We start from the raw sequence: 17,959 nt of genomic DNA, 5'->3' as shown, positions 1-17,959 counted from the left end.
AGTGTCATCCCACCTCACACCCAGCACAGAGACCCCGGCCTAGTGTCATCCCACCTCACACCCAGCACCGAGACCCCGGCCTAGTGTCATCCCACCTCACACCCAGCACAGAGACCCCGGCCGAGTGTCATCCCACCTCACACCCAGCACAGAGACCCCGGCCGAGTGTCATCCCACCTCACACCCAGCACCGAGACCCCGGCCGAGTGTCATCCCACCTCATACCCAGCACCGAGACCCCGGCCTAGTGTCATCCCACCTCACACCCAGCACCGAGACCCCGGCCTAGTGTCATCCCACCTCACACCCAGCACAGAGACCCCGGCCTAGTGTCATCCCACCTCACACCCAGCACAGAGACCCCGGCCTAGTGTCATCCCACCTCACACCGAGCACAGAGACCCCGGCCTAGTGTCATCCCACCTCACACCCAGCACAGAGACCCCGGCCGAGTGTCATCCCACCTCACACCCAGCACAGAGACCCCGGCCCAGTGTCATCCCACCTCACACCCAGCACAGAGACCCCGGCCTAGTGTCATCCAACCTCACACCCAGCACCGAGACCCCGGCCTAGTGTCATCCCACCTCACACCGAGCACAGAGACCCCGGCCTAGTGTCATCCCACCTCACACCGAGCACAGAGACCCCGGCCCAGTGTCATCTCACCTCACACCCAGCACAGAGACCCCGGCCTAGTGTCATCCCACCTCACACCCAGCACCGAGACCCCGGCCTAGTGTCATCCCACCTCACACCCAGCACAGAGACCCCGGCCGAGTGTCATCCCACCTCACACCCAGCACCGAGACCCCGGCCTAGTGTCATCCCACCTCACACCCAGCACAGAGACCCCGGCCCAGTGTCATCTCACCTCACACCCAGCACAGAGACCCCGGCCTAGTGTCATCCCACCTCACACCCAGCACCGAGACCCCGGCCCAGTGTCACCCCACCTCACACCCAGCACCGAGACCCCGGCCCAGTGTCATCCCACCTCACACCCAGCACCGAGACCCCGGCCTAGTGTCATCCAACCTCACACCCAGCACCGAGACCCCGGCCCAGTGTCATCCCACCTCACACCCAGCACAGAGAAAGCCATGGAAAATTTCTTTCAGCAACAGCGCCCCCACCTGTCCATGGTTGTGTCCTAAGTAATTAGGACTGAGCTGCACCCACACTTGTAGACAGCTATTACATAGTTTTACATGGGGGGCTAGGGGCGCATGCTACAAATTCCAGGTTACAGCTAGGGACTTGCCATCTAGGGATACCTGTAATCTGTATTTTTGGCAAATCTTTTATATTATTTCACTTGAGGGGGTTTAATGTAAGAAAGGAATCGTTATAAACAAAAAAAAGAGAAAATATTCACCTAAATGAAGGGGAGGAATTATTTTCTGTGTCGCACTGTACAAACTCGCCCTTAAAGGGGTTGTCCGGTAGCTAAACATCTTCCCCTATACAGAGGATAGTGAGTAGCTCACTGATCGGTGAAGTTCCCAGTGCAAGGACTCCTATAGATCATGAGAATGGGGGTCCGTTGCACCCCAAATGAGTAGAGCAGCCGGTCACACGTGCAACCACTCTCTATACATCTCTATGGCGCTGATGGAGATAGCGGAGCACAGTACTCGGCTACTTACGTCACTGGCGTGATTAGAGCGGCAACGCACGTGTCCAACCTCCATTTATTTAGGGTCCGTTCCCATGATCTGTAGGGGTCCTACCACTGATCAGCAAACTGTCCCCTGGTACATGGTATAGTACAAGCCTTCCATATATGCCATGCGTGAACTGCTGGCTTGCTCTAGTTTGCTGGAGGAGGTATGGCACACGGGTGGTGCCAGGTCCGGGCACCCACTTACAGTTACATTGCTCATGGCATATCCACTATTTATACAGGAGGATGGGCTGCCAACAAGGACACAAGCCCCAGACAAATGAGCGTTTGCTCGGTGCTTATGTCTTTGTATGGTGGATCATTGGTGAACGCTACAACCCCCTTTGTGATGGGAAGTTGTAGAAGATCCAGCGCTCTGCAGGGGATTATTCTCTGCACAATATTACAGAATTTGTTATTCAATGAGACGATGATTGATAAAGAATGAGCTCATTAATCACATCCTTCTCACATACATATTTCACCCGTTCTGTAACAGGACCCTCCGCAGACACCCGCTCCTACTTGTAGGACATCATTACTCATGTTCCCTCTCACTCACCCACAACCTGGATGATGTCCGCCAGCAGAACCCCGTCCGTCACATCTTGCTGCAGGTCTTTTATCAGACGCTTGTGCCCGGATTTCGCCAGGTAGTGGTTCGCCCAGTCCGTGTAAATCTGAAAAGAGAAGAGAGAAGGGATGAGTGAGAGGGAATAAACCTCCCCCCTGGGGTATACAGGACCCAGAGCGGGTCCCATTAACATTCAGGAGATGTTACAAATCTACATTCGCTGCTCAATACCGAGTGCTTTTCTCCTGACATCTCCGGATGAGCCCTAAGACTTGCCTCTACCAGCCGCCAGTGCCATGCTTCATCTGCCGGCAGGACATTGTTGGGGGGATTAGCAAGTGCTGACGTGTTTGTATTCAAACCCCCCAATCGCTAGATGAGCCGGAGCGGTGACCCCACACGCTGAGCCCCCCCTGCACTCATCCCATAGCGTAGCACAAAGCCTGGTGCTCCTGCCCGCAGCTGCCCATGTACCCGGCACTGGCAGGTAGAGGAGTCAATGCCGCACTCCTCAACATAACCACGCACACTCGGCTCTGCTCAACGTGCCTATTCCTCCCTATGATACCTGGAGTAAGTGCTCTTACATCTGGGACGAGTCCTGTGTCCTCAGGAAGCTCCATTTCCTTGTAAAACGCTAGTACTATGTCCAATAAAAGCTTGTGGGGGCTGCACCCAGGAATGTACCGGGGTCCGTCCATCGTTTCCTATAGTCTCCGACTGTGCAAATATTTACACACTAAACAGAACTGCACAACGTGGTGTAAGCACAAGGTTTATGGCCGCCCTATAAAAGAACCACTGACAAAACTTGGATTGGGTGTACAGTATGTCATGGTCATGGTCCAGAGTCCTGAAGACCACCGTTACTGGGGTCAGAGGTAAACGCTGCCCTATCCCCTGCCTGCAGAGAACACACGTATAGTTATATATCTATAGTATCTATAGTGGGAAATACAGACATTTACACCGCGATTCATAACATTGTGGCCATATTCTGCAACATAATCACACACTCAGCAGATTCCTCTCCTAAAATCCTCTGTGCTGCTGGGACACCTAGCTCTTCATCCAATAAACGTCTATTATTTTCTAGCATCTGAAATACCCCGTCCTGTTTAACATCACTGCTTTTCACGCTCCATTGCTGAAATACTCTGTGCTGTTACTTAATATTTTCCTTCATATTACAGGATTGTAGATTCCCCAAGTGCATAGGAAGTGGGCCCTTACACTGCTGTGCTCTGTGCTCATCTCCTTTCCCTTTGAGATACTTTGGTAGTAATCAACCGGAAGCATGCTACAGCTTTATGCAGTAAGAGCAGCTCAATGCAGTGAGAGGACAAGAACATCTTGAATATAAATCCATAATTCACAGTCCTGCTGCTACTAACTACATGCACAAAGGTCTGATTACACATCTCTACAGGGAAAATACCTAATGCTGACAGCAGTGAGGACATGCCCCCAGTGCACTAGAAGAAGCTACAGTCCTGGAATATAAATCCATACATCACAGTCCTGCTGCTACTAACAACATACACAAAGGTCTGATTACACATCACTCCAAGGACAATACCAAACAATGGCTGCAGAGTGCATAAAGTACAGCAGTGACAGGATACACCCCCAGTGCACTTGTAGAAGCTACAATCCTGGAATATAAATCCAGATTCCACAGTCCTGCTGCTACTAATAACATACACAAAGGTATGATTACATATCTCTTCAGGGACAATAGGTGACACGCTTCAGAGAGCCCAGAACACAGCAGTGTGAGGACAAGTCTCCAGTGCACTTGTAGAATCTAAAATGCAAATGCATATATCACAGTCCTGCTTCTACCAACAACATACATAAAGGTCTGATTACACATCTCTTTAAGCACTATACCTTACAATGGCTGCACAGAGCACAGCAGTATAAGGGCACATCCCCAGTGTACTTGGAGAAACTACAATCCTGGAATGTAAATGCATATTTCACAGTCCTGCTGCTACTAACAACATACATAAAGGTCTGATTTCACATCTCTCCAGGGACAATACCTAACACTGGCTGCAGTCGCAAGACGCCATGTGCTGTTACATTACCCTCCACACTAGGACACAGGGGACACTATCAGTAAGTGACATCCCACTCGTTCCCATCCTTCCATATGCCGCCCCGGTCCATATAATTCAGGATAAAGTATTCCTTACAGATAATGTAGTGTTACACTAAAGAACCGTGAATCACTCAGTCCCTGACCCTGAAGATGAAAACATTGTAACACAAGATTAAAGGGAGCGTCTACCAGACGTGTGTCCCCCCCACACAACACCTGCCTGGAAAACCCCAGAAATGAGTCAGATCTCGGTTCACCTCTCCCAGGAATAGCAGGTCGTGCGCCTCAGAGCAGCGTGCAGGGATCACGGACACGCTTCATTGTTCCGCTCTGGGGCGCGCTGTCGCTTTAAGACGTGTGGGTATATTTTTGACGTGTGATGTCACATAGAGTCGCTGTGCCAATGGGCAGGGAGTCATCAGAGATAATATACGGATAGAAGCAGCAATGCTTAACTGGGGTCATTACACTGTGACTGATACCCCCCCCCCCCCCCATAACGCCCCTTTAAATTACTAAGTGTCACGTTACTGTAACAAATACCCCCCCCCCATTAAACGTTCAGCATCAAAACACATTCCCCAGGCTATCGTCACCAGCACAGCGCATGGTCTGACTCAGGCTCCGATGAATCAGCCCGCTGTCAGAGACCCTCTTGTCCTGTACAGGGGGCACAGCCCGCTCCTCTATTGTCAGCTCAAGGGGCTGTCACAACAGTCACATCCCATGAATATCAATGACCCATCCAAAACACATTGCAGGGTGGGGAAAGGTCACTGACCGGCGGCCACTTCCAAGAAATTGCGTTAGTAACGACCTTATGGGCTAATTGCTATTTTGTGTCACTCTATAGGATGATGAGCTTATACCCCATACGGATGTAGCAGAGCTGGGGTTGCTGTTTGGGACACCACATGGTGACACAGAATGGACACTATATAAAAAGATTGTTGCAGTTAATGAAAATTAGAAAATGGCTACAAAAACTGAACACGCTTACACCTGGGTTATAAGGATTTCACATATCACCACCTGCTGAATATAGATGTCCCACCAGTGGACCCCATCAGACCACGACTATGATATGGGGCCACCGCTTATATATCTATATATACATTATGGGACGCACTACTATAATGACATGCAGAGTGTAGATATTATACATGCTGCTCTATAAGAGGCTACAAGCCCCCCCCCCCAAAGCCCTCCCATTATGTACAATTGGGGGTAGCACTGTCCCAGCAACACAGAGATATATGGAGCAGGACTCCCCACCATCCTCCTCAGCACTAACTGATATATATTATGTGTTGGAGACAGGAGACAATCAATTTTAAGTATCCCCAAGTATACAAAAAAAGTATATAAAAAGTTTATGCCTACTGACCCAATGACACATGACCCCTGTGACCCACAGGGATTTCTCTTCTACAATCAATGGTCTATACCCCTTTGATATGAGACATTGTTTGGTTCCCATGTGACGCTTTTGAAACGTGTTTACAAAACCCAATAGTTAACACCCTATTAACACATGTTAACATTGTGTTAACGAACACGTGTTACCATTGCATTACCATTGTGTTTTGTAAACGCAAACGTTAACGGCAATGTAATTAGTCAAATCTCTTCTGCATTTCAAAACGCAATGTAAACGCCAGATGTAAAATATGTCTACGGTATTGTGTTGCTTTATCACTTGTACTGTGACACCAAGATACCAACAAACATACCAAAAAACCAAATTACACTCATCTTAATTTCCCTCCTATTATTCATAGTTCTATAGAATCTGCTATATGTTACATTTCTTTGAGCACATACATTAGTTTCACTATTAAAGCAAAACAATAAATATTTTCCATAAAAACAAACAATGGAACAAAACTCTTACATTATTTCTAAAGGTTGAAGGAGATTTTAGTACATTGTAGCAGAGACCGGACTTTTTGGATAGTTCCATGTAACAGGTGTCTACAGTGTTGGGATTATCACCTGAACTTTAGTGCTATATACCATGCTATATCTTACATAGTGCTATATACCATGCTATATCTTAGTTAGTGCTATACACTTTGCTATATGTTACATAGTGCTATATACCATGCTATATCTTACATAGTGCTATATACCATGCTATATCTTACATAGTGCTATACACCCTGCTATATCTTACATAGTGCTATACACCCTGCTATATGTTACATAGTGCTATATACCATGCTATATCTTACATAGTGCTATATACCATGCTATATCTTACATAGTGCTATATACCATGCTATATCTTACATAGTGCTATACACCCTGCTATATGTTACATAGTGCTATATACCATGCTATATCTTACATAGTGCTATACACCCTGCTATATGTTACATAGTGCTATATACCATGCTATATGTTACATAGTGCTATATACCATGCTATACCTTACATAGTGCTATACACCCTGCTATATCTTACATAGTGCTATATACCATGCTATATCTTACATAGTGCTATATACCATGCTATATCTTACATAGTGCTATACACCCTGCTATATGTTACATAGTGCTATATACCATGCTATATCTTACATAGTGCTATATACCATGCTATACCTTACATAGTGCTATATACCATGCTATATCTTACATAGTGCTATACACCCTGCTATATCTTACATAGTGCTATATACCATGCTATATCTTACATAGTGCTATATACCATGCTATATCTTACATAGTGCTATATACCATGCTATATCTTACATAGTGCTATATACCATGCTATATCTTACATAGTGCTATATACAATGCTATATCTTACATAGTGCTATATACCATGCTATATCTTACATAGTGCTATATACCATGCTATATCTTACATAGTGCTATACACCCTGCTATATCTTACATAGTGCTATATACCATGCTATATCTTACATAGTGCTATATACCATGCTATATCTTACATAGTGCTATATACCATGCTATATCTTAGTTAGTGCTATACACTTTGCTATATGTTACATAGTGCTATATACCATGCTATATCTTACATAGTGCTATATACCATGCTATATCTTACATAGTGCTATACACCCTGCTATATGTTACATAGTGCTATATACCATGCTATATCTTACATAGTGCTATATACCATGCTATACCTTACATAGTGCTATACACCCTGCTATATCTTACATAGTGCTATATACCATGCTATATCTTACATAGTGCTATATACCATGCTATATCTTACATAGTGCTATACACCCTGCTATATGTTACATAGTGCTATATACCATGCTATATCTTACATAGTGCTATATACCATGCTATACCTTACATAGTGCTATACACCCTGCTATATCTTACATAGTGCTATATACCATGCTATATCTTACATAGTGCTATATACCATGCTATATCTTACATAGTGCTATATACCATGCTATATCTTACATAGTGCTATATACCATGCTATATCTTACATAGTGCTATATACAATGCTATATCTTACATAGTGCTATACACCCTGCTATATCTTACATAGTGCTATATACCATGCTATATCTTACATAGTGCTATATACCATGCTATATCTTACATAGTGCTATATACCATGCTATATCTTAGTTAGTGCTATACACTTTGCTATATGTTACATAGTGCTATATACCATGCTATATCTTACATAGTGCTATACACCCTGCTATATGTTACATAGTGCTATATACCATGCTATATCTTACATAGTGCTATATACCATGCTATATCTTACATAGTGCTATATACCATGCTATATCTTACATAGTGCTATACACTTTGCTATATGTTACATAGTGCTATACACCCTGCTATATCTTACATAGTGCTATATACCGTGCTATATCTTACATAGTGCTATATACCATGCTATATCTTACATAGTGCTATACACCCTGCTATATCTTACATAGTGCTATACACCCTGCTATATCTTACATAGTGCTATATACCATGCTATATCTTAGATAGTGCTATACACCCTGCTATATCTTACATAGTGCTATATACCATGCTATATCTTACATAGTGCTATATACCATGCTATATCTTACATAGTGCTATATACCATGCTATATGTTACATAGTGCTATATACCATGCTATATCTTACATAGTGCTATATACCATGCTATATCTTACATAGTGCTATATACCATGCTATACCTTACATAGTGCTATATACCATGCTATACCTTACATAGTGCTATATACCATGCTATATCTTACATAGTGCTATATACCATGCTATATCTTACATAGTGCTATATACCATGCTATACCTTACATAGTGCTATATACCATGCTATATCTTAGTTAGTGCTATACACTCTGCTATATGTTACATAGTGTTATATACCATGCTATATGTTACATAGTGCTATATACCATGCTATATCTTACATAGTGCTATACACCCTGCTATATCTTACATAGTGCTATATACCATGCTATATCTTACATAGTGCTATATACCATGCTATATCTTACATAGTGCTATACACTCTGCTATATGTTACATAGTGCTATACACCCTGCTATATCTTAGATAGTTCTATATACCATGCTATATCTTACATAGTGCTATATACCATGCTATATCTTACATAGTGCTATATACCATGCTATATCTTACATAGTGCTATACACCCTGCTATATCTTACATAGTGCTATACACCCTGCTATATCTTACATAGTGCTATATACCATGCTATATCTTACATAGTGCTATATACCATGCTATATCTTACATAGTGCTATACACCCTGCTATATCTTACATAGTGCTATATACCATGCTATATCTTACATAGTGCTATATACCATGCTATATCTTACATAGTGCTATACACCCTGCTATATCTTACATAGTGCTATATACCGTGCTATATCTTACATAGTGCTATATACCATGCTATATCTTACATAGTGCTATATACCATGCTATATCTTACATAGTGCTATATACCATGCTATATCTTACATAGTGCTATATACCATGCTATATCTTACATAGTGCTATATACCATGCTATATCTTACATAGTGCTATATACCATGCTATATCTTACATAGTGCTATACACCCTGCTATATCTTACATAGTGCTATATACCGTGCTATATCTTACATAGTGCTATATACCATGCTATATCTTACATAGTGCTATATACCATGCTATATCTTACATAGTGCTATATACCATGCTATATCTTACATAGTGCTATATACCATGCTATATCTTACATAGTGCTATATACCATGCTATATCTTACATAGTGCTATATACCATGCTATATCTTACATAGTGCTATATACCATGCTATATCTTACATAGTGCTATATACCATGCTATATCTTACATAGTGCTATATACCATGCTATATCTTACATAGTGCTATATACCATGCTATATCTTAGTTAGTGCTATACACTCTGCTATATGTTACATAGTGTTATATACCATGCTATATCTTACATAGTGCTATACACCCTGCTATATCTTACATAGTGCTATACACCCTGCTATATCTTACATAGTGCTATATACAATGCTATATCTTACATAGTGCTATATACCATGCTATATCTTACATAGTGCTATACACCCTGCTATATCTTACATAGTGCTATATACCATGCTATATCTTACATAGTGCTATATACCATGCTATATCTTACATAGTGCTATACACCCTGCTATATCTTACATAGTGCTATATACCATGCTATATCTTACATAGTGCTATATACCATGCTATATCTTACATAGTGCTATATACCATGCTATATCTTACATAGTGCTATATACAATGCTATATCTTACATAGTGCTATATACCATGCTATATCTTACATAGTGCTATACACCCTGCTATATCTTACATAGTGCTATATACCATGCTATATCTTACATAGTGCTATACACCCTGCTATATCTTACATAGTGCTATACACCATGCTATATCTTACATAGTGCTATATACCATGCTATATCTTACATAGTGCTATACACCCTGCTATATCTTACATAGTGCTATATACCATGCTATATCTTACATAGTGCTATATACCATGCTATATCTTACATAGTGCTATATACCATGCTATATCTTACATAGTGCTATACACCCTGCTATATCTTACATAGTGCTATATACCATGCTATATCTTACATAGTGCTATATACCATGCTATATCTTACATAGTGCTATATACCATGCTATATCTTACATAGTGCTATTTACCATGCTATATCTTACATAGTGCTATATACCATGCTATATCTTACATAGTGCTATATACCATGCTATATCTTAGTTAGTGCTATACACTTTGCTATATGTTACATAGTGCTATATACCATGCTATATCTTACATAGTGCTATACACCCTGCTATATGTTACATAGTGCTATATACCATGCTATATCTTACATAGTGCTATATACCATGCTATATCTTACATAGTGCTATACACTTTGCTATATGTTACATAGTGCTATACACCCTGCTATATCTTACATAGTGCTATACACCCTGCTATATCTTACATAGTGCTATACACCCTGCTATATCTTACATAGTGCTATATACCATGCTATATCTTACATAGTGCTATACACTCTGCTATATCTTACATAGTGCTATATACCATGCTATATCTTACATAGTGCTATATACCATGCTATACCTTACATAGTGCTATATACCCTGCTATATCTTACATAGTGCTATATACCATGCTATATCTTACATAGTGCTATATACCATGCTATATCTTACATAGTGCTATATACCATGCTATATCTTACATAGTGCTATATACCATGCTATATCTTACATAGTGCTATATACCATGCTATATCTTACATAGTGCTATACACCCTGCTATATCTTACATAGTGCTATATACCATGCTATATCTTAGTTAGTGCTATACACTCTGCTATATGTTACATAGTGTTATATACCATGCTATATCTTACATAGTGCTATACACCCTGCTATATGTTACATAGTGCTATATACCATGCTATATCTTACATAGTGCTATATACCATGCTATACCTTACATAGTGCTATATACCATGCTATATCTTAGTTAGTGCTATACACTCTGCTATATGTTACATAGTGTTATATACCATGCTATATCTTACATAGTGCTATACACCCTGCTATATCTTACATAGTGCTATATACCATGCTATATCTTACATAGTGCTATATACCATGCTATATCTTACATAGTGCTATATACCATGCTATATCTTACATAGTGCTATATACCATGCTATATCTTACATAGTGCTATATACCATGCTATATCTTACATAGTGCTATACACTCTGCTATATCTTACATAGTGCTATACACCCTGCTATATCTTACATAGTGCTATACACTTTGCTATATGTTACATAGTGCTATATACCATGCTATATCTTACATAGTGCTATACACTCTGCTATATGTTACATAGTGCTATATACCATGCTATATCTTACATAGTGCTATATACCATGCTATATCTTACATAGTGCTATATACCATGCTATATCTTACATAGTGCTATATACCATGCTATATCTTACATAGTGCTATATACCATGCTATATCTTACATAGTGCTATATACCATGCTATATCTTACATAGTGCTATACACTTTGCTATATGTTACATAGTGCTATATACCATGCTATATCTTACATAGTGCTATATACCATGCTATATCTTACATAGTGCTATATACCATGCTATATCTTACATAGTGCTATATACCATGCTATATCTTACATAGTGCTATACACCCTGCTATATGTTACATAGTGCTATATACCATGCTATATCTTACATAGTGCTATACACCCTGCTATATCTTACATAGTGCTATATACCATGCTATATCTTACATAGTGCTATATACCATGCTATATCTTACATAGTGCTATATACCATGCTATATCTTACATAGTGCTATATACCATGCTATATCTTACATAGTGCTATATACCATGCTATATCTTACATAGTGCTATATACCATGCTATATCTTACATAGTGCTATACACCCTGCTATATCTTACATAGTGCTATATACCATGCTATATCTTACATAGTGCTATATACCATGCTATATCTTACATAGTGCTATACACCCTGCTATATCTTACATAGTGTTATATACCATGCTATATCTTACCTACCTCTAAGCACATACAATACTTTTGTACAATCATTTTGTAGCAAAACGATAAATATTTTCCATATAAACAAAACAATGTAACAAATCTCTTACTTTCTTATAATGGTTGAAGGAGATTTTACTTCCGTTCCGCTCAGGGACCCAGAACCTGAGGCTGGCTGGCATAGCTGGGCACAGGACAGAGCACAGGGGGCCTCCTGCTTGCCGGGGGCCCCGCGCTCGGATACTGAGCTCGTTACAGTGTGTCAGGCAGCAGGGGGGTAATTTTAGCTCTGAGCAATGAGATTGTGTTACACCTCGGGGTCTCTGCTGTTGGATGAGTGGGCAGGTTCCCTCCCTGATGTGTTCTCTGCCATGGACTGGAGAATGACACAACTTTTCCTGTGCCAAATAACTTTAACATTGGTGAGGCTACAGGTGCATTCAGCCTAATCCCCTACGTAATCCCTACAATAATGATGGAGACCGCAGTCATCATCTGGGTGTGGAGACCTCCATAGAGATTCCAATTTTTTATGCCAACAACTGCCCTGTGACCGATAATCCAAAAACAAACTTGACTTACAGATACATTCTCTACTCCCACCTGCATCTCCCATTACATAACATTTCGGGAGTGTAACGCTGCATAGTGTTGTCCCTCTATTATTACTCCTGGAAACAGCACCAGTCAAGTCATGCACCCAGTACAAATTACATCTCAATGGGTGCTAAACAGACTTATTTATAGACAATGGGGTCTTATGGGAACTGTATTGGGATGTTATAGCAAGACTTGATGACAACCAGATGTACAGAATAGGGCGGGGATTCCCAATAATCTCAATGGATAAAAATATTCTATACCAAATCCACAAAAGTAGCCTTCAAAATGGGTTGTCCTGTGCTGGACATTAGGGGGTCCATTACTGTGTTACAGTCTGGGCCCAGCGAAGCATCCTATGGTCCCTCTAGTGGGCCACAATAATCCTGATGGGACAATCCATACTGGAACAGAGGAAAGAATCCCCCATAAAAATAATTATTATCACTATATGACTTCTATGTGCTCAGAGGTTGTAATATAGTCATGTACCTTTCTGTAGCTGTTGTCCTTTGACCTATGCTCAAAGATAAGGAAAGCAAAATAGTTCCCTTTCAAAAAACAGTGCCCCCCACCTTTGCACAGGTTAGGTCTGGTATTGCAGCTCACCCAGTATTTGTGTAAAAAAACCAGAGCTCCAATATTAATAGTATAGTATAATAATTATGTATTTATATAGCGCCTACAGATTCCGTAGCACTGCACAGAGCATAGACATCCCCTTTAAGATCCCAGCTACTCTCCTGTTATACCTGATCACACCCAATTATTGCCCTTGTATTGTGCCTTTCTAGGTTCAGAATTCACATCATAACTTGCACATACACCTACAGTATCATCCTGTACTTATTACTGATCTTGCAACAGTTTGTTACAATGTATCAGTACAGAACCAATCTGCGTTGAGATCAGGAAATCATGTAGCAAACCCTCAGCTGTGAGAAGAAGCCCAGTGAAGCTAGAAATGACATATATCTGGAATTATTTCCTCCTAAGGCTCCAGTCGGCCATTGCTCGTGTCCTTTACACCACTGACCTTATTACAAACGTCTTAAACAATTACATGGGAATCTGCTGTCACCAATGAAGAAAAAAAACTCGGATTTCTTGACAACAATTAAGCGATTTCATTCGGAGACCTGTTAAACATAATGTAATAAGCCGCTGATTCGCCATCTGGTCGACAGATGCATCGGTTATTACGGTCCGTCTGCGAGGATGGTTATCTCAATCTGTCTTATACTATACGGATCTTCAAGGTGAAGACAAACAGGATCCACTGCCAAAGATAATACGACAAATTCCAGTAATACAGTATCCTGGAGACCCCAAACCAGTGCATATAGATAGTATATATTCACCTGGAGACCCCCAAACCAGTGCATATAGATAGTATATATTCTCCTGGAGACCCACAAACCATATAGATAGTATATATTCTCCTGGAGACCCCCAAACCAGTGCATATAGATAGTATATATTCTCCTGGAGACTCCCAAACCAGTGCATATAGATAGTATATATTCTCCTGGAGACCCCCAAACCAGTGCATATAGAATCTATAGAATCAGTGCATATATAAACTATCTATATACTATAGATATACTATAGATATACTATCTATATGGTTTGGGGGGTCTCCAGGAGAATATATACTATCAATATGCACTGGTTTAAGAGTCTGCAGGAGAATATACACTATCTATATGCACTGGTTTGAGGGTCTTCTGGAGAATATATACTATCTATATGCACTGGTTTAAGAGTCTGCAGAAGAATATATACTATCTGCACTGGTTAAGAGTCTGCAGGAGAATATATACTATCTATATTATAGTATATATTCTCCTGCAGACTCTCAAACCAGTGCAGATAGTATATATTCTTCTGCAGACTCTTAAACCAGTGCATATAGATAATATATATTCTCCTGCAGACTCCCTGGAGATTTGGTGATATGTCTATGTCAGTTCCTCAGATACTCAGGTGCTCAACATCTGATGCTGAAGCTCCATCCTTTGTAAAGAAGCCACAATTTCTTGTTCTGTTATATAATAAAATTCACCAATAATTGGGAAATCTAGAAATGTCTGACCTCAGGAGCCAAAAACTCATCTCTGGAACAGGTGGATCTGGGTTCCCCCCCCCCCTATAATCCAGACCACGGTGGTCACATATACATCTTGCCTGGGGGCCACGAGTGGTTGGTCTGGTAGCCACATGTGCACCCACTTGTTGCCCTTAGATAAGTGGTCCTACAATGTTTGTCTTTCCTTCCTTCTTGTTGACATTAGGGGATATGGTTAATCGCATAGGGGTCCCCAAGACTGTTGCCCAATAATGAGGGGGTGGGGGAGTCTCTTTAGTCACCTGAGCAGTGGTCAAAGGGTTCAATGGCCAACATTGGAGATACCTCCGATCCTGGACATCACCTGCTGTCACCTGTGCATTGGTGTTATTGGAGCCCCCTACAAACACAAGAGCCACACCCCTATATGTACATATGGCACAAGGAATGGATATAGAAACACTAGAAAGGTTACTGCAGCCCAGACATATCTAGTTTTATCCCCTCAGCCCCAGAGAAGACGACAAGGTCTTGTAAAAGGAAATCGGAATAAGGTGAATTCCAGAGCAAACATCCTAAGAGGCCTGTGCGCCCCTGGACGCCGCCACTTATATAGGAGCAGTCCTTAGTGATGTCTGACTGATCAAAGCAGCTTATATCAAAGGCTAAAGATTCTTATCAGGCAGGAGGGGAGGCCAGAAGACCCCAACAGGAAGGAGCAGGAGATCTCCAGGACCCTTTCACCTAGTGCTGCCCGATTACAAGGGATCTCTCTCCTCTAATCCTCAGCCCCAAACACATCAAAGGGAAGTATTGGGCTGTGAGCTGAGGACATTGTTGGAGGATTAGTACAAGTTCATGTCTGAACTCGCTGGTATCAGGATGTATTTTATATTAAAATCGCGAATGCCAACACTTTCATGTGCAACCACATGGAAGCGGCACATGACGGGAAGGTATTCTAGGGCCATGAGGGTGGAGCGCGTGACGTCTAACCCAACCAGCCAGGAAATCTACAGGGCTTCTCCAAATGGCCACCTCTATAGACACCCAAATACTTCACTATTGGGGGTGTAATTATAGGGTCTATAACACACTACTAATAACCCCGCGTGTCCAGCTCCAGGCTGTGGGGTCCTCACTAACACAATGAGGTCTGGACTTGACTATTGATTACGTTTTCTTTGAACTCAGAAGACGAAATTACACTTTAACTTTTATGATGTAATAATAGGTCACCTGCGTGTTACTGAGCCCCAGACATAGACTATGGCCCCCGTAATATCTCTTATCTCCCAGACTTCCTCCTACTTCTGCAGGTTTTATGATGTATTTCAGTGACTTGTGCCAAAGGTGACCAAACCATTGCAAAAAGTTCTCCAGAGCTTCTACTGATACAATGTGCCCCCTACAGTAATCCAGGACCTCGCTGCTACTCCTGTACAATGTGCCCCATACTATATACTATCTATAGATACTGTATACTATATATCTATACAATGGACAACATCAGCAGTGGATTCCTGACTTAACTTCAATAGTTGAAAATTTGAGACAACTAGTTCCTCCTCTTTTTCCTATGCCAATGGGGGACTGGGGTGGATTTGCGCCTAAATTTGCAAAGTTTGAAAAGTTACATTTCATAAATTTACCACATCTGGATGAACAGGATAATATGATACATAGTAAATTGTACAAAGTGTAAAGTATAGAGGGTTGGTAAAAGGTTGGAAAAAAGTTACAAATTTGTAACTGATCAGCAAATGCGACAATTGTGAGATATTTTTGAGAAAACAGATGTAACTGCTATCATATATCCCCCACACTTATAGATACTTAAAGGAAATCTCCCATCAAAATCCATCCTGATAAACCAGGGACATTACTCCTAGATCCAGACACCGGGACTGTGGTATCTTCTTATAATTGTTATCCATGGCCTCCTTCCTTCTAAACATTACCAGAAAACTTTACCAGTGCTTCCTCCGTGCTGTAGCTTCACAGGCTGTTACACTGTCTCCCTCCCTCTGTTCCTTTACCACTCCCTCCCACCTTTGCCTTATGTAATCTAACACAATGGTAGAGGGAAGTGCTGTTGCCCAGTGTAAGCTGTGAAGCTACCATACAGAGCGGCTTTGGTACCACCTGTAGGAGCCCTTTTGGCTCATTATCATAATTATAAAAGTTGATTTTAGAAGGAAGGAGGCCATGTATAACACATATAAGAAGATACCACAGTCACAGTGCCTGGATCTGTGAGTAATGTCCCTGGTTTATCAGGATGGATTTTAATGGTAGATTTCCTAAGGCTACAGGATAAATTCTTGCAGACACTTAAGGGTCCAAGAAATGACATGCCAGGACTCGGGGCTACAGTTTAAAGGATTAAAGCACCCCAACACTAAGGGGTGCAGGATAAAAACATGCCAACACACGGTACAACACCTGAAAGTACAGGAAACCTGAGAGAACCTTAGAAGTACCTTGAGGGGTACAGGATAACATGCTGACATTTGGGGGGTGCCGGATATGGACACCCTGCCATTTTGGGGGAGTCAGAATATGGACACGATGACATGGGGGGGTTCACTATAAGGACACACTGACATTTGGGGGGCAGGAGGTTCCAGGACAAAAATATGCTGACATTCTGGGGTTCAGGATAAGGACACGCTGACATTTGGGGGATTTACGGAAAGGACGCACTGACATTTGGGAGCT

At 41.6% G+C, this 17,959-nt stretch overlaps 1 protein-coding gene across 12 annotated transcripts in view; it reads right to left on the bottom strand.

Annotated features, from left to right (window-relative positions):
* Positions 1–17,959, bottom strand: part of NAV2 (neuron navigator 2) — a 318,312-nt gene that overhangs the window by 116,995 nt on the left and 183,358 nt on the right. For 10 of the 12 annotated variants that reach the window (XM_072118921.1, XM_072118922.1, XM_072118923.1 and 7 more), the window contains one exon: positions 2,229–2,346. In XM_072118921.1, the coding sequence (XP_071975022.1) occupies positions 2,229–2,346 (118 nt within the window). Of the gene's footprint in view, positions 1–1,079; positions 1,099–2,228; positions 2,347–12,680; positions 12,893–17,959 lie in introns of those variants that run through there. The other 2 variants (XM_072118925.1, XM_072118924.1) reach the window with 2 other exon arrangements.

This window comes from Engystomops pustulosus, chromosome 7 (genome assembly GCF_040894005.1).
Source record: "Engystomops pustulosus chromosome 7, aEngPut4.maternal, whole genome shotgun sequence".
Taxonomy (NCBI): domain Eukaryota; kingdom Metazoa; phylum Chordata; class Amphibia; order Anura; family Leptodactylidae; genus Engystomops; species Engystomops pustulosus.
Note: the sequence above shows the minus strand (reverse complement) of the source record. Positions and strands in the feature narration are given on the sequence as shown.